Here is a 27898-nt window from a genome sequence, read left to right as displayed (position 1 = left end):
ATCATATAATTTTAAATTGGCTGCTGAATTCATACCTTAGCAATGATCTAGTCTTAATTCCTCATTTATCAGACAATGAAATTGCTAGTCTTTTTCCAATACAACTTGTCCTGTAGAGTGTCAATGGACTTGTAACTTTCCTTATCAATTTAAAGGCCATTTTCTCCCAATTAAATAATGAAGCTTAGGTCATTGCCTCTATTCCATAATAAAATAGATATTATTTTGCCAGTGTCAACTATGGTGCCCTTAAAATCAATTAACTAAGGTTTTCTAAACTTTTTCTAAAAGTACCTATAAATTAGCTAAGGCATTAATTGATGTTTGAAATCATGATTTGTTTTGGAAGCTATCAGATAGATTATCCTCTACTTTGTTCCCTTGGGGCCCAAGAAGTGAGGCTATTGTTATTTCTACAGCTGGGGAGAAGTAAAAGCCTCCTAGCAACAAAGATTCTTAATTGCAGTAACCTACAAAGACTAATGAGCAAACTTCAACTTTACAGATAGAGCCACATAAAGGTTGTATTGTGTAAATTCAAATTCAATGAATTTTAATAGCAACAGACACAGGTTTCAACCAGACAAGGATTGTGCAACTCAAGGATGATAAAAAGAAGTAGAGAGGATCCAAATATTAACAATCATCAAGAAAAAAAAAAAAAAGGATTTTCCTTAGGTCCAAAAACTTTCAGCTAAGAAATAGGGTGTAGGTTGGTATTTAGATGAACATAGGATAATTGAAAAGACTAAAGGATACAAGGGAAGATACTGATTTACAAGACAGATTATATCTCTTTAGTATTAACTTGTCTTAACAGTCTTTGGATCTCTCTCTCTCTCTCACACACACACACACACACACACACACACACACACACACACACACACACACACACCAATTTCTGTGTTTTCTTTCTCATCCTACCAAACTTGTCATTAACAGAATCTGGACCTTTATAAAGTCAAACAAAATGATAGTGTAGAGTATGGAGATGAAAGCATAATGAATAGCTAAAAAAAAAAATCTCCATACTATTAAAAATCTCATTGTAAACGCGAATACTACCTGCAGTAGGACTACCACCTGACTCTTTATATACGAATCAATTTGTTCAACAAACACTTAGTGAAATCCTATCCATGCACAGGGGCAGCTGATTGTGCAGTGGATAGTGTGCCAGGACCCAAGTCTGAAAGACTTATATTATTGTGCTCAAATTTGACCTTAGAGGTTGTATGGCTCTGAGCGACTCCTTTTACCAAAACTGTTTGCCTCATTTCCTCATTTGTAAAAATGAGCTAGAGAAAAAAACCAGCAAACTACTTCAGTATCTTTGCCAAGAAAACTCTATATGGATCATGAAGAGTTAGTCACAAATGAAACAAAAGAAAAGATCAATGCTGGGTACTGTGCTAAGCACTAAAAAAAAGACACAGCTTTGAACAGAAAGTTGAAAACTTTAACCAAGAAAGGGACTTCCCAAAAGAGCCCATAAAGCAAGAAATATTAAAGAAAACAAATATTGTTTTCTGTGTTTTTTACAAGTTGAGATGAAAATAATAAAAATTAGAAAAAAAATTCAAACCAAAAAGGCAACATTGCAATAGCAAGTCAGCTGTAGTCAGGAAGACATGGGGTCCTCCCTTTGACAAGTTTAGCTTTGTAATCTTGGCTAAAATCACATCCTTTCAGTGAGTAAGGGATCTGCAAAACATTTTCTGCACTTATCCAGGGATTTTCCTGGATACACTAAAAAGTCCTTTCATACCAATGAAATTGAAGATCAGATCTAAGAAAAAAAATTCAAACAATTACAAGGATTTAGAAAAAAATTTTTCCTGTTCAAAAAGCTATAGTGGTTCCTTTCTATTTATTTGATCTTTATATACTTTACAATCTACTTAAACCTGTTTTCAGGACACAATTTTTCATTCCCTACCACCTGGCCTTTGCTTTATGTACATATGTACATAGATATGTCTCCTATTGTGGAATACTCTTCCTTCTCACCTCTTTGTCTTTTGGAATCCCAGGCTCTCTTAAAGGCCCAGTTCAAGTCACTTTTTACATGCGAGGCCTTTTCTGATAATCCCAGCTATTAGTATGGGCTTTCAAAAATGTTACTTTGTATTTGCTTTCTTGTATAAATACATAGTTTTACCCTGTCCCTGCTCCTGCCTCTGCCCCTAAAGGAACTTTTTATTTTTGATTGTGTATCTCTGCTATCTAAGCACAATTCCTTGCTTATATAGTAGTGACTTAGTAGATGTTTTGTGAGATTGAATTAAACTGACAAATGCAAAAAGTTTTTTAAACTTAGGCTTGTTATTTTAGATACATTCTAACACAATTTTTTCAAATTTACAGAAAGAACAGACCATTGAAATTTTCCTGAATTCGCACATTTTTGTGTAGGATGTTTTACAACTGCAAGGATCTTAAATTCTTCTGGCTAAGACAATCTACTGGATAACAGCTCCTTCCTTATTAAGTTCTCTAATGTTACCACATGTGTAGGTCCACATGAAATAATGAGATCTTCCCATTAGACTGTGAGCTTTTCTATGGTAGGGACTGTCTTTTTCACCCCCACCACTTATTTATTGATTGAGATTACAGATCCAGTGAAGTAGTAAAGTATACTTCCTGTTTCTCTAATAGATAGCCAAGAATAAGTGAGCCTTCCCTGAATAGTATACTATTCCTGACAGGGGAGAGTACATAAAATTACTATTTATATTTGATGCTGCTGTTCCATTAATGCACACCATCAAGAATATATATTAAATAGAATCCATCATTTGCAGTAAAGGACTGGCTCTGGAGTTATATGGTTTGTTCATTGGATTTACATCCTATCAATTTGACACAGATGAACAGAATTAAGCTTACCAAGAATGACATCAGCTTTCTTTAGAAAATTTTAATCATTGGGCAGTTAGATGGCACAGTGGATACAGCTCCAGACTTGGAGTCAGCAGACCTGATTTCAAAACTTGCTTCAGATACTTAGTAGCTGTATGACCTGTACAAGTCCCTTAACTGTTTCCCTCAGTTCCCTTATCTGTAAAACAAGCTAGAGAAGGAAATGGGCAAAGTCACTTCAATACTTTTGTCAAGAAATCCAAAATGGGGTCATGAAGAGTTGGACATGAAACTACCAAACAATAGAAATTAACTTCTTAATAAGCTTGCAAATTAGCAAACAAATTCCACTGTTAAAGCCAAAGGGAAATTTTTAACAATAATGAAAAACAATGCTTAAAATTATTTGATTCTGACAACACTAAGTTACAGCCCTTATACTTATGAAAAGATGCAGTGTACCAACAGACTCTATTTTCATGTATAACTTTCATCTGATCTACTTTGTATGTGAAAAAGAACATTTTTGTTTTTTGGTGTTCACATCTGGAATAAAAAAAAATGTTTTAAGCATATTGTAAACAGCCATTGCCTGATTTTTTTTTAAAAAAATGATATTACACTATTATAACCTTTTTTTCTTTTTCTTTTTCCCCCAAATATATATATAAAGGCAGTTTCAACATTTATACTTTGTGTTCTAAATTCTTCTCCCTCCTTTCCTTACCTAGCCCTTCCCCAAGACATGAAGCAATTTGATATAGGTTAAATAAGTGCCTTTTAAACATATTTCCATATTTGTCATATTGTGCGAGGAAAGAAAAATACAAGAAAAAAACCTCAAAAAATACTATGCTTTGATCCACATTCTAGCTCATAGTTCTCTCTCTGGATGTAACTGGCATTTTCCATTTGAAGTTTATTGGAATAATCATAGCCTTCTAATATGCTACACTAAAACAAAACTGACAAAAATCAGTACCTTTCAATTCATAAAACTTAAATGGGCACAAACTGCCTTTCTAATGCTGCTTATAAATTTACATTCAGCATCTAAAGCAGTTCACTGTTACCACATTTATTGTCAAAACCACTTTAGATTAGCAAGAAATAATTTATTTTAAGCATCCTAAGTAAAGGGAAAACTGAGATCTTAAGTATTTGAATGGAATTGTTTGATGGACAGTCTCAGTTCCATCTCATGTGGGTAAAAAAAAAAAAAAAAGATTCTAATACTAATTAGAAGTAAGTAGTAGGCATTTGGTGGAGAAAAAAGCTTAGTCTAACTGGGTTGATTCCAAGTGTATATAAAGTTTTTTCTACTGAACTATGAAATGTTTACAATTTACTCAATAAGGTCCAAATGAGAGAAGTATAAATGTTTACAGAAAATCCAAATAATTTTCCTAGTAAGAACATGTCCTGAGAAAAAACAGAAGTAATAACATAGGTTCCAATTCCAGCTTATCCACTCTTAACAATTAGGCTGCTTCAAAAGGAATAAAGAAAATTTTAGAATCCTGTACAGGACAGTTTGGAGCAAGATATTTTTTAAAGAATATACTATTCTCTCTCAGGATTGATATTCCCTCACAGCAAAACTAAGAGAAATGATAAAATAAAAAATTTTATATTTTAAAAATAAAAACCATTATGAGTTACTATTTTTCTGCTATCTTGCTTAAAGAAACTATCTATACACTGCTGTTGTTCCTCTCACTAACTCCATATTTAGGATTATAGATTTAACTTAGAAAACACCTTTAACATCAGTTTCCAATTTTTTTTTACAAATGAGAAAATGAAACTTGTAAAGATTAAGTGACTTGAACAGTCACAGAGGTAGAAAGCAAATGACCTAGTTGATTGAATTCCAATTCTCTAACTCCAAATCCAGCATTCTTTCCACTATTACTGTTGACTAGTACTGAACTTGCACTCCACCAAATCCCCCAGATGAAATAATCAGATGAAATAATAGCTATCCTCTCCCAGTTTACTTTTGGAGAGCTAATTTTTTTTCTAACCAAAATATAAACATAACATTAAATCTCATCTGCAGCCCAATGGTCTATCTAGAAAGTCAAGATCTTGTTAATCCTTTCATCCTAGCTTTGTGTCATCTACAAATTTGGTAAATGTGCTATATTCGAATCTGATAAATGTTAAATAGAACCAAAAAAAATATCTGATGCACTCTTTTAATGATTGTCTTCTAGATTGACCATTAACAATTATTAATTATTACTATAGCCGTTAATATAATAATAATAATACTTTGGGAATTTACTATACAGAGGCACACAAAGTAAAAGTAGAAATAGCAGTTGTATAGGTATTATTTTTACCTTCTTGATCTACACTGCTTTTTCATCCAATTCTTAGCAATAAACACCATGCCTTCAAGTGTCACAACATTTATATTTTATATAGAAAATTCTTAGTTTTCAATTTTTAATGGTAGTTTAACTATATTTTCATTACAATTTATTTTTTTAAAATCCTACAAAAAAAGACCTGTGATTTCATCCAAGTATGAACTCCTTCCACCAATACAAGATCTTTCCATAAAGGGATAAATAAATTATCACCTGATGGCCAATCTGTTTTGTGATTAGTATTTTCAATTTAGCCAGGCTAGTTTTTAATGGGACCATACCAGAAACCTTTTCAATTTAGTGGGATCTGCCCAAACTTGCAAAATCTTTTTAGAATCCAGAACCACTATAGAATTTTAATGGGAAAGGTTTTTAAACACTTAAAAATCAACAAGGATTAAAAAATTATAAAATTCAAGACTGATCAGGTTAGAAAAATACTAAGTGTTTACAAAGAACTCCTATACATTCCAGTCCTGAGCCCTAATCATGAGAATATCAAAACTGCATTCCCTTAAATAACTCATTCATAAAATCTCATCTTTTCACCATTATATGAAATAGAAAATCTACGCTCCCTCCCCCACTCCACCCCCAAACAGCTCCTATAAGATTGCCACAAAAACATAAAACTGTTTAAAGTAACTAGGTATAGCACTCAACCTTTGGTGCCACCAAATGGTACCACCTTTTTCAGTTATTACCTTGATTGGTTTTCAACATTTATGAGTAATTGGTCTGTTTCAAGCACATTCAGATGCTTAGTTCTAGAAAATATGTAATTAAGGTAAGCAATATTAGTCTAAGATGAGAGCTTATTCTTTGAGGTACTTCTATACTTAGGGAGAAAAACTAACAAGGGTTTTTTTTTTTTTTTGGGTCATGAAGAGATCCTAAACTTGACATGATAAAATATGTTCAATCTCATTATTTTTCCCTCAAAACCTACCCTTTTCTGATATTTCTCTATTTCTGTTGATCACACCACCATCTTTCTTGAATAAAGTCAATAAACATTTACCAAGCACCTACTATGTGCACTGGGAATATGAAGGTAATACAGATACAGCTCTCAAAGAACTTAGTTTTAATGGGGGAATAACAATAATGTACAAGCAAGATATACATATATAGATGAGATATATGTGTATCAATCTATCCATCTATCTGGAGATAATCACAGAGGGAAAAATTAAGCACTAGCATTAAGGGAGATCAGAAAAAAAGACTTTGTAGAAGGTGGGATTAGCTGGAAAATGAAGTCAGGGAAGCTAGTATATGAGAGTGGAGAGAGAAAGAATTCCAGGTTTGGGGAATAATGCTGAAAAGTCCTAAGTGAGGAAATGAAGTGCTATATTTGAATAAAAAACAAGAAAGTTGGAAAGGTAGGAAGGATTCTGAAGGTCAGTCCTGATTTTATATTTGATGCTCAAGGTGACAAATGATTGAAATTTATTGAATAAGTAGTGATCTGGTCATACTTTTGTTTTAAGATGATCAATTTGACAGTGAAGTGTAACATGAACTGGAATGGGAAGAGATTTGAGGGAGGGAAACTAACCAGTGGGCTATTTCTGTAGTCCTGATGTAAGATGAGGACAACCAGTACCAGAATGGTAGCAGTGGCACAGAAGAGAAGGAACCATATGAGAAATATAACAGAAGTAGAAACAATAAGATTTGGATATGAAAGTTAAGAGTACTAAGGAGCCAGGGATGACATCTACTGAATCTGATGTCTGTCTATAAAACAGTCAGAGAAAATTAATAGGCAATTGGAGATGTGAGAATAAAGGTAAGGAGAGAAATCAGGATTAGCTAAGTAGGTCTGAGATTCAATGCCATATAAAGGCTTAAGTGAATATATAAGAATTGATTACATCACCAAGAAAAGTAGTAATACAGAGGAAAGGATCTGAGACAGATACTTAGACACCCTTGGTTAGGAAACAGGACTTCGAAGAATATGCTGCAAAGGAGACTGAGAAGGAGAATTTCTAATAATAATAAAAATAGTATGCTAATATTGCCTCTAAGGTTTACAAAGCACATGACATATTCTCATTCGATTCTCAAAATAATCCTGAGGTAGGTGCTATTATCTCCATTTTTATAGATGAGGAAACTGAAGTTCAAGGATTAAAAGACTTGTCCAGACTTCAAGTCTGACACTCTACTGCATTATGCTACCTTTCCAATTCATCTTCATTCACCTATCTGTTGTATTCCTAAAGTACAAATCTGATAAAGCTATTTCCTGCTCAAAATCTGCTGCAAGTTGATAAAATATAAGTAATAGCAAATCAAGAATTTAAAATCAGATCCTAAATCCAAAAATAAACCTCTTCTCATTATACCACAAAACCTACCAATAACTACATGATCTGTGAACCTCAGATACATCTTTTATAAAAGAAGAGATGCGTTTCCTGAACCCATAGGGTGCAATATCTCCTTCTGCATCACATTTCCTACACCTAACTTTCAACCTCACTGTGACCTCTAGTTCTTCCACTGCTCCCTGTCCATCATCCCTGTTCTAATTTCCCTTCTCTCCCCTTTCCTAGTCTTCATCCTATGGTTGACCAATCCTATCATTACTTATTAGCAATTCTATAAATTTCTTGCCCTTTCATCCTAACTCCTGCTATGTCCACCTCTATCCTTTTCTCATCCTCACTACTCCACAATCCTCCACCTTCTACACATATAAGGACTGGAAATGAGACATTCTATTTTTGATCATCCTCCTGGTGGCTCTCCTGCCTCCTATACTCCTCCACTAAGATCAAGGCTGGTCCCGAGATCCTCCAGAAAACTAGCCTGAATATTAGAAGCATACAGAAATCTCCAACACTTGATCCTGCTAGTACAACAAACTATTGTGCTACATTGCTTCTTCCTTTCCTAACCTCCTCCCTTCCCTCCTCCCACCCCCCATACTTTTCTCTAATTCACTTCTCAATACCTTGTGGTCTGACTTCTGAAACAACCAAAACGCTCCCTCCAATATTACCCAAAAAAATCTCAACTACTAAATCTAAAACCCTTTTCTCAGTTATCTTTAACAAACTCTTCCTACTCCTGGACAGTCTCTTGATCCTTATCAATCCTTTTATTACCTACATGCCTTGAAGCTCCTCAATCTCCTCTGTTAGACTTGTCTCCTACTACCATAAAGTATGGGCTCTCTTCTCTTTTCCTCTACATTTTCTCTTTTGATGATTTCATTAGGTAATATTCAGTTTTTGTTTAATAATCATCTCTATGTAGAAACCTCTTAGATCTCTATATCAGTCTTAATCTCTCCCTTAAACTCTAGTCCTGTATTATCAATTACTTGCAAGATATCTCCATCTTTATGTCCCACATGTGTTGCAAACTCAACATATCCAAAAATGAAATTAATTTTCTCCCGAAACCTCTCTGTCCTTCAAACTTCTCCATTTTTTTTTCTATCATAAGACCAATCCTTCAGCCACTCAGTTTCAAAACCTGGAGTCATTCTGAACGCTTCCGCTTCCTTAAACTTTCAAGAAGCAGTTACATCCCAAACTTTGATATCACCTCCATATGGCTTAACCATATCCTCACCCCTCTATTCACAGAACTATCTTGCTAATTCAGGATGACTCTCATCTGGATTACTCAATGGTTCCTTATCCCCACCCAAACCACAAAATCATCAAATTAAAATTTCTAAAACACAAATCTGACCATGTTAAACCATCTACCAAAAAATAAACAAAAAACTTCAATGGAATGGAAAATCCTCAGTTTAACATTTAAAGACCGCCACAATCTCTCACCCAACTCCACTTTTAAATTTATTTACCTTCACAAATTCTATTTCAGTCAAAACTGGCCAGCTAGTGACATAACATTCTCTCCATACCTTGCACATGTAATCTCTCATGTCTTGAATGTTTCACTTATGTCTTAAGATAGTCCCTGGATTCTTTTAAAGCTCACTTTAGGTGCCACCTCCTACACAAAGCCTTGAGTATGAGCCCCCTTCCCCTACTTTTAAAAATGCACTGTTCTTGAAGCTACTTTATATATTTACATATATTTATTGCCTTCCTAAGGTACCCCTTCAGAATGTAAGCTCTTTTAGGGCAAGGTATTACTGATTCTCTATTTATATTCCTGGCATCTAATACAGTACTTTCCTTGTAGATAGTGGATGCTTTTAAAATGTTTGTAAATGGCTCTTTTCAACAGTGAGGGGATTCAGGCCAGTTGCAATGGACTTGTGATAGAGAGTTATCTGCATCCAGAGAAAAGATTATGGGAACTGAATGTGGATCACAACATAATATTTTCACCTTTTTAGTTGTCGTTTGCTTGCTTTTTGTTTTCTTTCTTATTCTTTTTTTGACTTGATTTTTTTTTTTGTGAAGCGTGGTAACTATAGTAATATGTACAGAAGAACTGCATTTGTTTAACATATATTGGATTACTTTCTGTCTAAGGGGGAGAGAAGGGAGAAAAAAATCTGGAACACAAGGTTTTGCATGGATGGATGTTCAGAACTATGCATGTATTTTGAAAATAAAAAGCTAAAAAAATTAATACAATTTTTAAAAAAGTGTTTGTCAAACTAATGCACTGTTGGAATTGTGAACTGATCCAACTATTTTGAAGAGCAGTTCGGAACTGTGTCCTAAAAGCTATAAAACTGTGTTTGATTAGTAGCACCACTCACTATTGGGTCTGTATCCCAAAGAAATCATAAAAGAGGGAAAAGGACCCACCCACAAGTGCAAAAATATTTGGAACAGTTTTTTTTTATGGTGGCAAAGAATTGCAAAATGAGTGGTTGGGAATGGTTGACTATTACAGTATATGAAAGTAATGGATCTTTAAGATCCTTTCTTTAAGAAATGATGAACAGGTTGACTTTAGAAAAGCCTGGAAAGATTGATGCTGAAGTGAAACAAGAACTACAGAGACTGTATGCAAATTGAAGTATACTATATTCACCTTTTTTTCTCATGGTTTTTCCCTTTTGTTCCGATTTTCTCTCTCAACATGACTCTTATCTTAATGTTAAAAATAAATGCATATGTATAATCTAAAATAATTTTTTAATGTAAAAAAAATTTGTCAAACAAATACATGAAAGCCGCAGTTAATATGGATGGCATCATTAAGGAACTGGTTATGATTTACAATTCCTTTGCCAAGGATGCAAATTGTAGCTTTGAATCCAATATCTATGAGCATGATTCTTATTTTCTCCCCTAGACTTATTATTCTGTCCTCCTCTTTATTTAAGCTCATATGCTACTTTGCTGCCCATTCACACAGCTGTATGAGGTAATTCTGTTGTGGTCCCATAAGCTATGCATCATTTCTCTAACTGGAAACTCTCAGTATCAGCTACAAATATGGAGATTTCATATTTCCAGCTTAAACCTCCAAGAGCTTTTTATAAAATGTCAAAAGTGCTCCCAGAACTGATTCCTAGACATTCTAACATTTCTTCATTCATAAGTTTCTTTATCCTATTCTTTGTTTTCTGTTTTTTAAGCCAGTTTGCAGTTCCTAACAAACATCCACCCACTCCAATTCCATAACTCAATTTTGTTTTGTTTAGGAACCACTGGAATTACATAAATGGGTTCTCTTTTGCCCACATACTGAGTCCCTCAAATAACTAACAGATTAGTGATTCAAAGGTTTCTTTTACAAAATATTGTCCTTCCCTCAGCAAGTTAACACTTTTTCCTATAATGCATTATTATTACAATGTTTAGTGTTTGAAGGAAACACAGGTTCATTCTGGTTAGGGGTATCTTAAATTACATAAAACATTAGAGATCACCTAGTTCAAAATGACTCATGAATTCTTTTCTACATCATTACTGACAAATCATGGAATATAAATACTTCCAGGGACAGAAAACTCATTATCTATCAAGAAATAGCCTATTCCAGTTTCAGAAAGCTTAAATTATTATTCCTTATGCTGAAATTAAATCTATCTTACTGTTAACTTCTAACCACTGGCTCTGATATAAGTAGTCCAACATGTCTATCTTCCAGATAATCCTTCAAAAACAGAACACCACAAATCACATTCAAGGAACAAGCGATTGTTCCCTTATTCCTAATAAATAGCTAATATATAGTTAATCCTGGCCTGCTAAGGATATGAAAAAATAGAATTGGTATTTTCCTGATTCTGTGGCATTTGCAAAGTGCCAGGTAACAATTGAAGATTCCAGTATCTCACAAGATCTGTTTTAAGTCAAAAAATTCTCCACAAGATACAACCTCTAGTTATCCTCATATCTGTGATTTAGGGTTCTCACCAAATCTTCTGCAAGATAAAGTGGACTCCCAATCAGTCCCACAAGTATTAAAGTGGACCTCCTCCTTCCCCCTGCAATTAGTCCCACAAGTATTTTCCAGAAATAGGACACAAGGTCATCCAAGCTGTGCAGTACAAGGAAATGCACGGCTAGGATGCCCCCTATGGGGACGAGCGAGTACTGGGCAAGCGTGAGCTGAATGCCCCTGGGATGGACTTTCAGGGACACGTTTAGTTGTCAATGTAAGATGAAGCCCAGAAAAACAGGATTAGAGAAGCAGCTCCTGCCTCGTAGTGCTCCCTAACCGTATGGAAGCTAGGGTGCCTCCGCGACTGCCTGAGTTAAAGGCCGCCCGTCTGCAACCGGCGCTCCCCCAACACCCATGGCCGCGGCCATCCCCGGGAGCAAAGCAAGGCCGCGGTGTCCTTGCCGAGCTTGCAGGCCCGCCCAGCGCCCGGGAGGCTCCAGCGCCCAAACTGAAGAGAGGGTAGAGGGCGAGCAGCGGCTGTACAAGAATCCATTCCGAGCCTCCTTACCCAGTGGGCGACGAGACCGGCGGTCCCCACCCGGAGTGACGAGGAGAGGAACATGGCGGACCAGACTCTTCGGCTTCCCCCAGCTGAGTCCGAGGTCCGCAGGCACGAGCCCGGAACGCACAGCGTGCGCGCTCTCGACACCTATCTCCGATCACCGAACCGAAGGGTCTAGGCGCGTCTCTGTAGTCGCTCCCGATGGCGCGGAAGGACGAGCGCCGCGGGCGGGGGCACTGCAGCGGAAGCGCGAGATGTCCAGTGAGGTGTGGGGGTCAAGGTCATGGAAGATGGGCGGTGCAAAGTGATAGGGCATTGTAAGGGAAGGGGCAGCACTTTTCCCTCTCTATAGAATCTCCTGGAGAGACCCATAGAAGAGCTTTCCTTGTAGCGCTTCAGTTTAACAGAAGAGGAATGTGTAATTTCCTGAAATCTTATAAATTAAATGAAAATTCCAGCTAGTGCGTTTCAAAACACTTATAACCCTTTTTTAATCTTAAAAAAAAAAATTTCATTATGCTTTGAAGTAACCATAAATCTCACTTCTGTATTTTAAAAAACTCAATGGAAGTCAAACACCTGGGAAAAAATGGAAACAATCCCTGTCTTCAGAGAACTTAATACTCTTTTTTTTATTGAGAAATACAAAATAAGAAAAAACAAAAAAGACTGAAAAGGAAAATTTAAAAAAAAATTGTCATATCCAGCAGAACATCAATGAGGAGTCAAAATACATAACAATCCACTTGCATTTTGTTTTCTTACTCATTTTCTTTCCTATTTGATCTGATTTTTCTTGTGCAATAAGAGAATTGTATAAATATTTACACATATTGGATTTGATATATATTTTAGTCTTTAGAACAGTGTAACAAGTTCTATTTAGAAATGTACCTCTTCCTTTATTACTTTTTTGAGATGAGAAGAGTAATTGTAAAGCCAAGAGCATATATAGAGTAGGAATACATGTTTGTTGATGATGATGGTATTATTTTTAGGCCAAATAGGGAAATATGACACTATATAGGTGAGGATGAGAAAGAAAGAGAATTTCTAAGCGAACTTTGAAGTAAATAGGGTTAGATATTAGACATATTAGGTGATTAGCACAAGATCACAATGCCTGGCTAATTGCTAATAAATATTCATATGCTGTATAATGATACATTAGTATATTCTATTATAAAATTGAATATCAATACTCCCTGTTGCATCTTGATAATATAAAAACTATGTCTTAGCTTCTATCTGTAGTTTATTTATCTTGTCAAAGTTAAACTATTAGCTAAGAACACAGAACTTTCTATAGCTTCAAAAATTTTTTTTTCTTTATTAAAGCTTTTTATTTTTCAAAACATATGCATGGACAATTCTTCAACATTAGCCTTTGCAAAACCTTGTGTTCCAATTTTTCCTACCTTCCTCCACACCCTCCCCTAGATGGCAAGTGGTCCAATATATATGTTAAACATGGTAGAAAGATATGTTAAATCCAATATATGCATATATATTTATACAATTATCATGCCACACAAGAAAAATCAAATCAAACCATTAAAATTTTAAAAAGAGAAGCAAAATAAAATGCAAGCAAGCAACAACAAAAAGAGTGAAAATGCTCTGAACCACACTCAGTTTCCACTGTCCTCTCTCTTGTCACTAAATAATTGGAACTAGTTTGAATCATCTCATTGTTGAAGAGAACCACTTCTATCAGTATTGATCATCATATAATCTTGTTGCCTTGTATAATGATTTCCTGGTTCTGCTCACTTCACTTAGCATCAATTATGTAAGTTTCTCCAAGCCTCTCTGAAATCATCCCACTGGTCGTTTCTTACAGAACAATAATATTCCATAACATTCATATAACATGATTTATTTAGCCATTCTCCAATTGATGGGCATCCATTCAGTTTCCATTTTTTTGCCACTACAAAAAGGGCTGCCACAAATATTTTTGCACATATGGGTCCTTTTCCCTCCTTTAAGATCTCTTTGGGATACAAGCCCAGTAGAAATACTGCTGGATCAAAGGGTATGCACAGTTTGATAACCCTTTGGGCATAGTTCCAAATTGCTCTTCAGAATGGTTGGTTGGATCCATTCACAACTCCACCAATAATGCATCAGTGTCCCAGTTTTCCCACTCTTTATTATCTTTTCCTGTCATTTTAGCCAATCTGAGAGGTGTGTAGTGGTATCTCAGAGTTGTTTTAGTTTGCATTTCTCTGATCAATAATGATTTAGAGCACTTTTTCATATGACTAGAAATAGTTTCTTTCTTCATCTGAAAATTGTCTGTTCATATCCTTTGACCATTTATCAATTGGAGAATGACTTGAATTCTTATAAATTTGAGTCAATTCTCTATATAAGAAATGAGGCCTTTATCAGAACCCCCCCCCCCCAAATTTTTAATGGATTTCAGGAAACAATAAAAAAGTTTTCATTATTTAGAAGGCCTAGTTTGTTCTGCTGATAGCTTTCCGGAACCCTCATGGAAGACACAGCCTGATTCTTTTTGTTTTCTAAGAGTACTATTTTCAGAAACTCCTGAATGATTTAAATCACCAAATTCATTACCCTGAGGTCTGAAAAATATAGGATTGATAGAGAATGAAGGAAGTCATTCTTTTCCCCTCAAAGAGATATAAGGATAGCAAAGTGAAGCAAAGAGGAGAAAATACATTCCTTTCCTTCACAAGAACTGACTTTAGGAGAGTGGTAAATGCTAAAGCACAAGATGATCAAGATGTGTTTTGTTTAATAGCTGACTTTGAGAAAGGCAATAGCTAGCACAAGATGTCATTGTATGGCATCATTAATTAGAGAAATTACATTATCTCTGGTCATTCAAAATATCTGCAGATCAAGAATCAAGTTGTGTAGTTTAAGAGTCCTAAAGAAGCAATGAATATAAGATTATTAAAAAGGTGAATGAGAAAGGTAACAATATTTACCAGACTTATAACCTGATTTGTGCTAATAATATTAATGGAAGGAAAGTGAAATGACCTCACTATCTACCCCTTTCTCAAGTAAAATGTTTAGTCAGTCAATAAGTATTTATTATATATGTTAGATTCTGTGTTAAGGCCAGAAAGGGGATCATAAAACAAGCACATTTTATAAAGGGCTGTGCTTTCAAGAAATTTTAATCTTGATTTAGGGGTTTCAGATCTTCAGTCACAGCCATAGCCAGTTGTATGCCATCCTAAAATGTTGAAAACTCAAGAAGAACAGTAGGAATAGCATCTGTTTATTCTTATTGAAACAATCTGGTATAGCAGGCGGCATTTATTTGTAAATATTTATCTGGCCTAAACATAATATGCTTTCGTTGTGGTCACAAAGTGACTTTAATAAACTTCTTATTTCCATAGCATTTCCCAGAAATACAAAACACATTTGCGAAGTAGTATGGTGTTAGAATTATCATTTTTAGCACAAGGCAACCAAAGTAAACAAGAATTGAAACATGTGAGCCAATATTATATTAAATCAGGTTCCAAGTTTGACTCTTTAAAGCTCAGAATGGAATAAGCTGACATATCAGTAATTTGTTACTGCTCTTTTTCTCATCAAAAACATCATTCTGGCTTTCTTAGGAATGAGGAAAAGATTCTTAGTTGTAACATTTAGGACTAATTTTTTAGAAGCAATTCTTCCTTTAGGACTAATTTTTTAGAAGCAATTCTTCCTTTCTATCAAGTGTTTTCTCTAAGATTGTTGGTGAAATATTAAATGTTTTCTTTAACTAAAGTTCTGGGTTTAGTCAGACTTTCCAAAATTTATACTTTAGGATGACATAGTGGAAAGCACTATATTTGAAATCTAGGGTTTTGTGTGCAAATCCCAGGCCTAACGCTTAGTTGTTTTGTGACCTTGAACAAGACAACTTAGCTGGGCCTCCACTGGAAAACTAAGGAAATAAATTGCATCATCTCTAAGTTCCTTTTCAATTTTTAATCTATGATCCTATGACCATTTCCTGTGCAGCATTAATTTTAATTTTTAATAATTCTCAGTGTCAGAAATTTCTGATCTTGGACTTTCCTGTAGCCCTGCTTATTTTGATGTGTATCAGTTCATGAGTGTAATAGGCTAGGAAGTATTGGACCCAAAAAGAATAGGGTATAGTTCCAGAGCTCCCAGACAAATAGAGAGCCTAAGAAATTTATTATAAATATGCCATATAATTATAACATAATTATGACACGTATTATAATTATAATACAAAACATAATATTACAGTCCAGTATGAGATTTACTAAGAGTTTTGTTAGTTCACAAGAGAGATTATTTAGTAATATATATACACATATATGTATATATATATGTATGTATATGCATGTGTATTGTAAACACACACACACACACACACACACACACACACATATATATGTGTGTGTGTGTGTGTGTGTGTAAATAACTTGAGGGTAAGGGAAAAGGTAACCCAAACATTGTTCACAAGTTTTTGTTTTTCTGATAAAGTAGATAAATGATTTAGAAATCCTAATATGGCATGTTATGTATCAAACCTACCCAGTTTTGGTTCCACTTGAAGGTTATTTCTTCTTTTAAGAACAACTTAGAAGTAGGTCACAAGATGGCTCAAACTCCTAAACCTAATCCCTTCAGCTTCTGTGAAACTGCTAAGATAAGAGGTGCCTTGTTTTCCCTTTGACCTGTTAGAATAGGTCATTTCCACCCACACAGCTAGCTCTGGTCACTAGTCACATAAATGCTGAAAGTCTTGAAAGATTTCAATAACAGAACCTTGTTTGGGGACATATGAAGCTACCAATCACTTTAGCCAAAGTAGCTTTGTGGAATTTTACACTTGGATTGATAATATATGTTCTAGTTTAATTTGAATTAATTTTATTTGGTAATATAAATGCTTTTATTTTAGTTGAACTTTATGCCTTCTTTTTAAAGTACTTTTAAACTAGAGAACTTTCTGTTCTATAATAGTGAAAGCGAAGTGTACATACTTACTTGACTTGGTAAATAGACCAGCAAAAAGAAGAGGGGCATTCAAATTCCAAGAGTTTCATTTGTGGAGTCAGGAAATTCCTAAGCATGATCTAGAGAAGGAAGAAAAAAAATTTCTGATCCTGGGCTCAGTTACTATCTTAAATTCTTCCCTCAATTCAGTCTATAATTTCTTACTTTCCCCTTAAAGATACCATATAATATATAGATGGCATAATAGATAGAGAACAAGGAATCAGGAAGACCTGAGTTCAAATATAACCCCTGCACTTAAAAGCTGTGTGCCCCTGGAGTCATTTCATATCTGTTTGCCTTAGTTTTCTCATCTGTAAAATGGGGGTGATAATAACAGCACCTATTTTGCTGGGTTACTGTGTTAATATTTTTTAAAGTTTTTAGGACAGTGGCACATAGTAGATATTATGTAAATGGTACCATTATTATCTCCATATTTTGTTTTTGTTTTTCATTGTCTTAGTTTTTTTTTAATTAAAGCTTTTTATTTTCAAAACATATGCATTGATAATTTTTTAACATTGACTCTTGCAAAACCTTATGTTCCAAATTTTTCCCCCTTCCTCCCACTCCCTTCCCTAGATAGCAAGTAATCCTATATATGTTAAACATGCTAAAAATATATGTTAAATCCAATATATGTATACCTATTTATATAATTATTTTGCTGCACAAGAAAAATCAGATCAAAAAGGGAAAAAATGTATTCTATATTTTGTAATGGAATTTAATAAGTAAAAACAGTATTGTATCATAGAAATTTTACTTTGGAATCCATTTTGCTGGAATTAAAAGCAAGACATAGCTGCATGAAGAAAATTTTTGGTCTATATCAAGAGGAGGCCATTTTGGTATATTCTGTCACTGCAGAGAAAAGAAATGATTAGACAAGCAGTCTCTGGCACATGAAGTTCATCCTTCAGTATTTTAATGTTTGCTATTGTTAATGTGATTCAGATTTTTATTTCTCTCTGGATGCATGCAAAGATAAACTTAATTTGTAAGTGAAGAATGTTTGTTGCAATATCCAATGTAGGATGCCTTGAATGAGAGCAATATTTTAAATGTCAGACAGAATCTGAATCCTTATTTGTTAGCCTTTGGGATGTCAACTCTTAATTTCTTGTCTATGGTACTGTTTGGTATATCCTGAATACTGATTAAGTTTGCACAGCTTTTATGTACATACATACCTATAATACAGTTGGAATAGTTTTTTTTTCTACTTAATAGTATTTGTTTCTAATTACATGTAAAGATAGTTTTTAACATTTACTTTTGTAAGATTTTAAGTTCCAAATTTTTCTTCCTCCTTTCCTTTCTTATCCTTCTCCCCAAAACAGCAAACAATCCAATACAGGCTATACATGTACACTCATGTTAAACATATTGGAAGATATTTAAAAAATATATTTAATTTATATTTCTATAGATCTTCTTTATTATAAAATGGTTCTAAATCTTTCTTTTTTCTTTTGAAAAATTGGCATTTCCAAAATAATAACTCACATTTATGCAGTATTTGAGCATTCATAGTGTTTTTATCACAATAATCCTACTAAATGGGTGCTACAAATATTATGCCCATTTTTATAGAAGCAGAAACTGAGACTCAATCAGTCAAGAAACCTTTATTGCGTACCCAGGCTTTGTGTTGCTGATACAAATACAAAAACAAGAAGGCTCCTACCTTCAAGAAGCTTACATTCTCCTGAAGGATTGCAATATGCTCACATATAAGTAAATAGAAGATATATACAAAATAAATACAAAATTATTTCAGAGGTTAAGGGACAGATCCTAAGAACAGAGGGAATCAGTGAAGGATTCCTGACAGAACTGGTACTTAAACTAAACCGTAAAGGGAGCTAAAGTTTCCAAGAGATAGCTAAAAGGAAGGAAATCAGGCAGAAGATAAACTTGGGCTAAAGCCTGGCAACGAAATCTCAGTGGAATAGAATATGCAGCTCAGAAAGGTTAAATGACTTACCCATGGTTCTATAGCTAGAAAGGTTGAAATTTATACAGTAAAGTCAAGGAAAGCCAGTCCTTAGCTAAGGCAATGTAAATCTGTTGCTGAGTGTTGGTAAGCTCTAGTTATACATGATCTGGGTTTAGTTCATACTTATAACTCTTTGGTAAATTTTGTACCTCTAGAATTTATTCTTAAATTCTCAAATGAATATATGCTCTCATCAATTTAGGTTCTCCTTCCAGCAGGGCAGATCACAACATATTCATGGCTAGCAACCTTCTTTCTGTTTGCCACAGAGAGTCTAACCAACATGCTGAAGGCCTTCACTTTTCCTTGACATCTCAAGGATACCCTTGAAGCACTCTGGCTATAGACTTATCTCTTATTCTTGGCTTATAATTAAATCATCTTATATTACTATCATACAGGTCCCTGATAACTTTTATTTTTGTTCTTTCAAGTTTGTCATTGGGTAATTCACCCAGATGTTACTCTGGGAAAATTTCCAAATATGCCTCATATCTGTGCCTCTACTATGCATAAAAGGGTTTGGCAGGTCCCATACAAAGCACCCAAGATAACAATGCATGTTTCCTATCTGGATAGAGATTTATATCCATCTCTCTATTTATATTGCTATCTATCTGCTTGGCTATATTGAGTACAAGACAGCATTTATTCCATGCCCCCAGAAAATGTAAAAAGCCCAAAACATATAGAAAGATTCATAATAGCCATAAATAATTTTGTAAAACAAATAAAAGTCTCACAGTAGCTTATAAATGACGCTGTTATAAACAATGAACAGAATTCTTTTTCCTCTTTAGTGAGTTCTACTTTTCAGTGTCCTAAATTCCTCCATCTATCCTAGGGTTTGTACTTTCCTTGGAAAGGAAACAAATTTGGGTTTGTCAGCGTAATAACTTCATTTTTTTATTTTGTGGAGGCTCCTTTCTAGGCAGAGAGCTGGAATTCCCCAGGTCCGCACTGCCACCCTGTGGATTTGACTCGCATCTAAAGCAGAACACACATAACTGTGTTCTAGGCAGCAGAATGCAGTCTAGATTTCTTTGTCTTCATATGGTGGCTTTCGGTTCTTGCCACTACTCAAACTTCAGCCCCTCCTCCTCTCCCCCTCCCCCAATTGCTTCTGGAGCCCTTCTCTCCGATAATGTGTCTCCGGCAATTACCACGTTTTAGGCTAAGACGCCATTGCCTCTCTAAGCTAAGACCAGAAACTATCCCACTGGACATTCATAACCATCTACTACATTCATAACCATCTACTACAGCACAATGCTTGGTACAGAGTAGGATGCTTAATCTCGGGGAAGAGCCAAGGGATGAATCCACACTCTTCATAGGGAGATGCTTTTATAAATTCCAAACAAAAGGACCTCTCCTATAAGCTTACCAAGTTAATCCCTCTAAAGCAGGATACCAATTATGCTTTTGATATCAACAGGTCTGTCTCAGCAGCATTGGGCCTATCATATTTCTATAATCTCAATTTACTTTTCTGCAATTTAGATGGATTTTCCCAGAATTCTTCACACATTGCCAATTTTAACATTTAAATCATAACATTTTTAAACAATGCATTCAATGACCAGCCACTAAACATTTATTCTAGGCACTGCGCTAAGCACTGGATTATGAAAACATTGGTCATTTTCAGAACTCAAATTACTTAACTTTTAATACCTGGAGGCAGTTAGTTCATATAGTAAATAGAACACTGGACTGGAAGTCAGAAAAATTTAACCTTAGACACTGGCTAGCTGTATGACCCTGGGCAAGTCACTTTACTTCTTTCCTATGGTTTGGTAAAGTAGAATATAAATTGTTTTCTATGATGGCTTTTTATTTTTCAAAATACATGCAAAGATAATTTTTAATATTCACCCTTGCAAAACCTTGTGTTCCAAATCTTTCTGCCTCCCTTTCCCCCACCCTTCTAGACAGCAAGTAATTCAATATAGATCAAACATGTGCAATTATTCTAAACATATGTTCACATTTATCATACTGCACAAGAAAAATCAGATCAAAAGGAGTAAAAATGAGAAAAAAAAAAAAAAAACCAAGCAAGCAAACAACAAAAAATGTGAAAATATTATATTGTGATCCACATTCAGGCCCCATAGCTTTCTTGGTTCTACCCATTTCACCTAGCATCAGTTCATATAAGGCTCTCCAGCCCTTTCTGAAATCAGCTTGCTGATCATTTCTTATAAAATAATAATATTCCATAACATTCATGTACCATGACTTATTCAGTCATTCTCCAATTGATGGGCATTCACTCAGTTTCCAATTCCTTGCCACCACAAAAAGGAATGCCACAGTTTGGCACATGTGGGTTTTTTCCACTTTTTATGATATCTTTGGGAATATAAACCCAGTAGAAACACTGCTGGATCAAAGGTTTTGCACAGTTTGATAACCCTTTGGGCATAGCTCCAAAATGCTCTCCAGAATGGTTGGATCAGTTCACAACTCCACCAATAATGTATGAATGTCCCAGATTTCCCACATTCTTTCCAACATTAATCATTATCTTTTCCTGTCATCTTAACCAAGCTTAGAAGTGTGAGGTAGTACCTCAGAGGTGTCCTAATTTGCATTTCTCTAATTACTTTTTCATATGACTAGAAATGGCTTTAATTGCCAGAATGGCAGCAGGGTCTATTTCTCCTTATGACTTTGTAGTCCCACCAGCTAGTACAGTTCCTTGTTCTTAGGCACTCACTTATATGCTTGTTCAATCCAAGTTATTAATTTTTATCATTTTATAAATTTATACATTATTAATTTTATTTTATTTCACTGGTACCACCTAGCTGCCTTTAGATATTAATTTCTTTTCTTTTCTTTTTTTTTTTTACTTTTTCTAGCCAAAGAATTAATTCTAGACTATGTTCTCTATAGACTGACTTCATAATCAAGCCCATTGTCGAATAGGATAGAAGGAAACCCAGATTTGGAGTTAAAAATCTTTGCATTTCATCTCCCACCTGTATCTTAAGTAGCTGTTGATTTTTTAACAAGTTTGTCTTTCAAAGCCTCACTTCCCTCATGTATGAAATGAAGGTGAGAATTAGAGTTAGAAGGGTTGGTTTCTAACTTGGGGTCTATGATTTAGTCAAAAGAAGTCAGTCTGCCAACGATGTCCAGTTTTTAGCTACAAGCAGACCTGTATAAACAGACCAAAATGAACCAGAATTTAGTCATAGGCAATTCAGCTCCCACACTGCCCTTGAGCTAATGCTTAGATCTCCTCCCTTCCCTTGCTCCACCCCAATCTTTACCTCTCAGTTTGCCTGCGTTCAAAATTAAGTTCAGAGCACCTAAATATTCTACTATTATAGCAAATTTTTAAAGAAAAAAAGCAAGTCATTGAAAAGGGACCCTAAATAAAATGACATGCTGAAAGATATTATTGGGAGCCTTGGAAAAAGAATCAAGGTTTTAAAATTTTATTTATTTATTTATTTTAAGCATTCACAAATGCTCTGGCCTATAGCTTTCTATTTTATTTAAAAGACACTGGTTTTCAAATAGCCCATCTTGCTCCTACTATCCTTTCTATCTAACCTACTTTACTAAACAACCTCGAGACTTGGCTGAGCTCATGCTTTTGTGAGCAGAATTCACTCACATTGCATACACACCCACATTGTAATTTTTAAAAAAAGAAAGAAAGAAAAATCACAATGCAGCATATTATTATAACCTCTGCTGATGTGGCAACATCAATGCACAGGGCAAGGCTGGACATAGCTCTTTCCACATTTGCAGCGTTGCAGACTGTACTTTTGCACTTGGGGACATGTTCTATTTTACTTCTGGGATTTGATTTCTTTGCTAGATTTTAAACTCTTTGAGGACAGGGTCCAAGTCTTCTTTTTCTCTTTTACTTACTTCTCTATGAGTAAAACATTTAGCACATTTTCAGTGCTTAGTTAATGCTTTCCCCTCAACAATGGACCCTATATCGTAATGCATGGTACAGTCTTTCACATAAAGTAGATGGAGAATATATGAATGAATGATTCTCTGCTCTACCTGGTATATAACTTGTCTGTACATAGCAGTTTGTGTGTCCCCAATCAGAATGTGAGCTCCTCAAGGGCAGAAATTATCTTTTTTTTTTTTTTAATGAATCCCTAACATTTAGCCTGGTACAGAATAGGAGCTTAGTATTTATTTGTTTATTTATTGACTGAAGAATAATGTCTTCATTCCCTAAGCCAAGGAGTAAACAAATTTATGTATAAGAATTGAAAAGGGAAAAATCAAACAATAACAGAGTCATAATAGCGGAGGGAACCCCATAACTCTCTTTCTCTGACTTTGGGGGTGAGCCATGAGGTAAAGCACTTGAGAAGTTCCTTGAAAGAGAGATTCTCCTTGCTAAAATGGTTTCATTCTGTTACCTCGGTAGCACCAATTGAGTCCAGGCCCACTTCTAACGCTATTGAGTTGGAAATTAGCCCAGAGACACTCATTCAATTCCAAGATTTTCTATTCTGATTCCAGCTCAAATTGTTCCCAGCCCCCATCAAGAACTGCCCCCAGCTTCTAGCCAAGGTTTCAATTATAAAAAGAGGCAACGTGGGGCTCACTCCTTGCAGAGAACCTGCTATGCCATGCCATGGAACCTCTCTCTTTCCTTGGCATAAGCTGCAACCCTCTGCCTGCTGAAATGATATCCTCTTTCAGCATTATTCCCTCTTTATCTTTATCTCTATTTCCCTAACAAGACCTTATTCCCTTTCTCTGCTACAAGATTTCTCTGCTAAAAACTCTCTCTGCCAGGGCTCCTCCACTAGAAACTTTATACCCCTCTATTGGGACCTTGTTATCAAGGAATTCAGTCTTTCTAGTCATGCACAGCAAAGGCTGACTTCCCAATGCCAATAATAAACCTCTTTTTGCCAGCCTAGCTTTCTGGGTTCGTAAATTCCTTTACAAAAGGACCTCTGCACCAGAAAGGGGTTCCCACAACTCTCTGCACTTCCACTGACCACTTCAATAATAAGAGTTTTTGACTCAAAGCCTCCAAAGCTGGCAGTGTTTTCTGGTCTTCAGTATGCTCATATTAACAATTTTGATTTCTCTTGAGTGTACAACTGAATCTTGTCCAATCAGACACTACAGATCTAGATTTTTACATCTGCTGTTTGATATTCTGAATCTTGTCTCTCAGATTCTACTTTGAACTTGGCCTCAGGATCTCTGACTTTGGAGCTCCATGATTTCATTAGTATTTCCCCTACTTGTGTAGACTGAATCATTTCTAGCCTTTAGTAAATGATTTAATAAGTAGCTGACCAAAAAATTAATCACCCAGTGATCAATTCTCTAATGATGAATTTTTTTTTTAATATAGCAAGGCTGGTCCTTGGATTGTAATACCTTAGTTTCCCTTCCTCAGTTTCCCTGAATTGTTCTGCCTCAGTTTCCCTGGGCCATAGAATTAGCATGTTAATAATAGAAAGCTGGATAAAGGAGTTTCCTCTTTCTTAACACTTTTGGGGTCCCTTTCCCAACCTCAATATTTGGTGACCCGTACAGGTAAAGTCTGGCCTCCCCTGGCTTGATACCCACCTTGTCAAGGTATGCCCCCCATTATTTTCTCCCTTAATCCTATAACTGGGTCACCCCCAAGCCACTGGGAGAAGGCTTGTCTGTGTCATCATGAGCTCCATGCTCAGCAAGTTTTCCTTGACTGGGGATACCATTAGAAAACCACTTGGTACTTCATGAGTTTTTGTAGAGATCAAAGGAAACATTATGAAAATATTTTGTAATTTGTAAAAGATAAGATGGGGGGGAAAAGACCAATTCTAAAACAAAAATTTTAAAAGGTAGGAGAGAAGCAAGATTTTAATTTTAAAAAACAAACAAAATCAGCCAATTAGCCTGCTTGTCATTCCTCATATTGTTATGCCATTGTTCTCTCTTATTGTCCTGACTCATTTTCCCTAATTATCCTGACCCAGTCCTGCCTCGTTTTCCCCAATTGTTCTGCTCAATCACACCCTCCTAATCATGATGATCCAAATAAGGAGAAAGACCTTCTATCTTAGACATCATCAGAATGTTGAGTGCCTCTCCTCACTCTGTAATCCCAATTATCAGATATCCCCCATGCCTCCCCTCACCCTGTCAGAACTAGATTATCAGGATCCTGTTCCTGCTCTCACACCCTGACTCTGCCCCTGCCTCAGTTTACCCCCTGAGTCTGAGCCACGTGTATATATGTCATTGAGAACTCACATCGTTGCTGGATTCTTGGAGACGATAGTCTCATTCAGCCCTGAGATCAAACCATGGATCCATTTGGTCCCAGTAAATCTCTCCCTTTAAAATAAATTATTTAATTCTCTCTAATCTCAATTTTGCTTCAGTTTCTCTGGCATTACATTTTAGAGGCTTCCCACCGGGATGTTAGAAGATGAGCATGATTAGAGATGAGAACCTTGGGTCTCTGCCTTGGGGCCCATGGGTAGCTGGGGATCTGGGTTCATTGCTCTGGAGAGGTCGGCCCCCTGGATTTTTTTCCAGAACCTCTAGGAAAGAGCAGTTTCCAGCCACAACTGTGCCTGATGGCTGATGGTGGACACCTCCATTTGGCCATGGGAGAATCTGGTCTGAAACCTCTGCAGGGTAAGTTTTCTGTCTGGTCTGATTGCTAGCAAATCTGATTCCCAGAAAAAGTTGGGCTGAAGAGCCATACAACTCTGGGAAATGCCAGTAGGATGTTATGTGGCATTATCTGATTCTGAAGTATCTTTTGGGTACCTAAGTACCTTTTGGTACTACCTGGTTCTGAAGTACCCTTTGGGTACCTGAGTACCTTTTGATACTATTGGTTTCTAAATGTTTTTGACTGCCAGTCAATGTCTGTGTGTTCTGTGTGACTTGTTTGTCTGTCCTGTTGGTTCAGAGCTCTGCTAAATTAAGAAATTTGGGGAATTGATTATTTCAGTGTTGCAACTGTACTTAGCATAAAATTTGCTTGTGATTTTAAACTTTTTAATCTCTTTTACTAATTTGTGAGTAAAAGGAACAAAAAGGCAGATGGTTTTTCCTTGAAGCAGGATTTCAGAACCTGCTAGAGTAAAGGGTAATAAAACCTTATCTGATTGAAATTCAGGCTCAAGAAGACATTTGATTAGGAATTTTAGGAAATTGTGGGAAATAATTTTATTGTTGCCTTTGCATGCCAGATTTGTTCTGAGTATTCTTTTGGGCAGTTTTAAATTGTGGAAAATAATTTTACTGTTGCCTATGCAGGCTCGATTTAGTTATCTTTGAATGTATGATCTTAAGAACTTGTTGGAGTGAAGTTCTGTTAACTTACCTGAAAGGGGTCGTGTGTCTCTAATTAGGTAGACAGGTCAGACTTTTCTAAAGGCTCCAACTCTGGCCAAAATTGAAGCTTACGAAAAGTCCATTGGGAGGGTGACCATGTGGAATCCTCATCCCCACCCCCACCCCACTACATTCTGCTAATTTAAAGGTTGGATGGGCAGAGAGCTTTTGTCTTCAAAGATGAAGATTAAATTCACTGCCCCTACTCACCCACCCCCTCCAACTGCTCTCTGCTACTTCAGCTATGGAGCACCTCCTTAGCCTGGAGTGAAGGTTAGCTCACTTTCCCTCCCCCTGCCTCTTTGGAGGTGGAATTTCCCCCTTCTAACTCCACTAAGTGGAGTTTCTTTCTGCCGAGGTGTGGCTTTGGTTGAGGTGTGACTTTGGCAAAAGATTTCAAGAGATAGGCCCACTTTTAAGTTAATTGACTAATGTATAATTTGGTAGGGCTTGTTCTAAAAGTTTAAAGGACATTTTTAAGAATCTTTCAGATTCTTTTCTGTAGAATTGGGTATTCTGTATAAGTTTAATTGATTGTATCCTGAGGTTATGCCCATCATTTAAAGGGCTTCTGAAAATAATAGTTTTTCCTTGTTCTTTTGAAAATGTTTCTGTTAGGAGAACTGTTTGGTTCAGCGAATATGTATTATATCTAGGATATACTGCAACATATTTAACATATATAGGACTGCTTGCCATCTTGGGGGGGGGGTGGAGGGAGGGAGGGGAAAAAACGAAACATAAGCGAGTGCAAGGGATAATGTTGTAAAAAATTACCCTGGCATGGATTCTGTCAATACAAAGTTATTATTAAATAAAATAAAAGAAAATGTTTCTGTTAAATATGAAAGATAACTTTGAACTTACTGAAACAAATTTATTACTGTTGTCAATATGAGGTTATGGTATTTCTAAAAGTTTAATAGTTTTAAGAACCTCTTGGATTCTTTTATGTGATATTAGGATATTCTAAGTTTTAATTGATTGTATTGGGTCATCCTTAGGTCATTTAAAGAGCCTCTGAAAATAATATATTTTTTTGTCCTTTTGAAAATGTTTCTGTTATGAACAATGTGTAATTTGGGATATTTATCTATGTATTGGGTATTTTTTAAAAGCAAACTGATTTGTATGTATAATGTTCATTTATGGAAACATCTACTTAGATATGAAAGAAGTGAACATATTGAGACAAATTCTTACTATTATAAATATAAGGTTATGGTAAATATCTGTTTAGGATCTATCTGAAACTTCAGCTAATGGAATTTGTTATTGGAAGTAAAGTTCCTTGGGTTTATAGTTAATACTATTTGGGAGTTTTAAAGCTCCACCCTCTGACAGTTAGTGGGACAATTAACTGGAGTAAAAATGAATTAAAGTTATTTTATCCTGTTTTGCTGAAAGTTAAGTTTTAACTGCTTATGT

The 27898-nt window shown here is 35.5% G+C and overlaps 1 protein-coding gene and 1 long non-coding RNA gene across 3 annotated transcripts in view; one reads left to right on the top strand and one right to left on the bottom strand.

Moving 5' to 3' along the window:
* NDUFV2 (NADH:ubiquinone oxidoreductase core subunit V2) overlaps window positions 1-12218 on the bottom strand; it is a 32297-nt gene extending 20079 nt beyond the window's left edge. Inside the window, exon 1 of the mRNA XM_051970467.1 lies at window positions 12103-12218. Within this exon, the coding sequence (XP_051826427.1) occupies window positions 12103-12156 (54 nt within the window). The 5' untranslated portion in view covers window positions 12157-12218. The remainder of the gene's footprint in view (window positions 1-12102) is intronic.
* LOC127544027 (uncharacterized) overlaps window positions 1-27898 on the top strand; it is a 102166-nt gene that overhangs the window by 25513 nt on the left and 48755 nt on the right. The gene's annotated exons all lie outside the window — the stretch shown is intronic.

This window comes from Antechinus flavipes, chromosome 1, assembly GCF_016432865.1.
Source record: "Antechinus flavipes isolate AdamAnt ecotype Samford, QLD, Australia chromosome 1, AdamAnt_v2, whole genome shotgun sequence".
Lineage (NCBI taxonomy): Eukaryota > Metazoa > Chordata > Mammalia > Dasyuromorphia > Dasyuridae > Antechinus > Antechinus flavipes.
The sequence above is the reverse complement of the archived record's forward strand: the minus strand, read 5'-3'. Positions and strand labels throughout refer to the sequence as shown.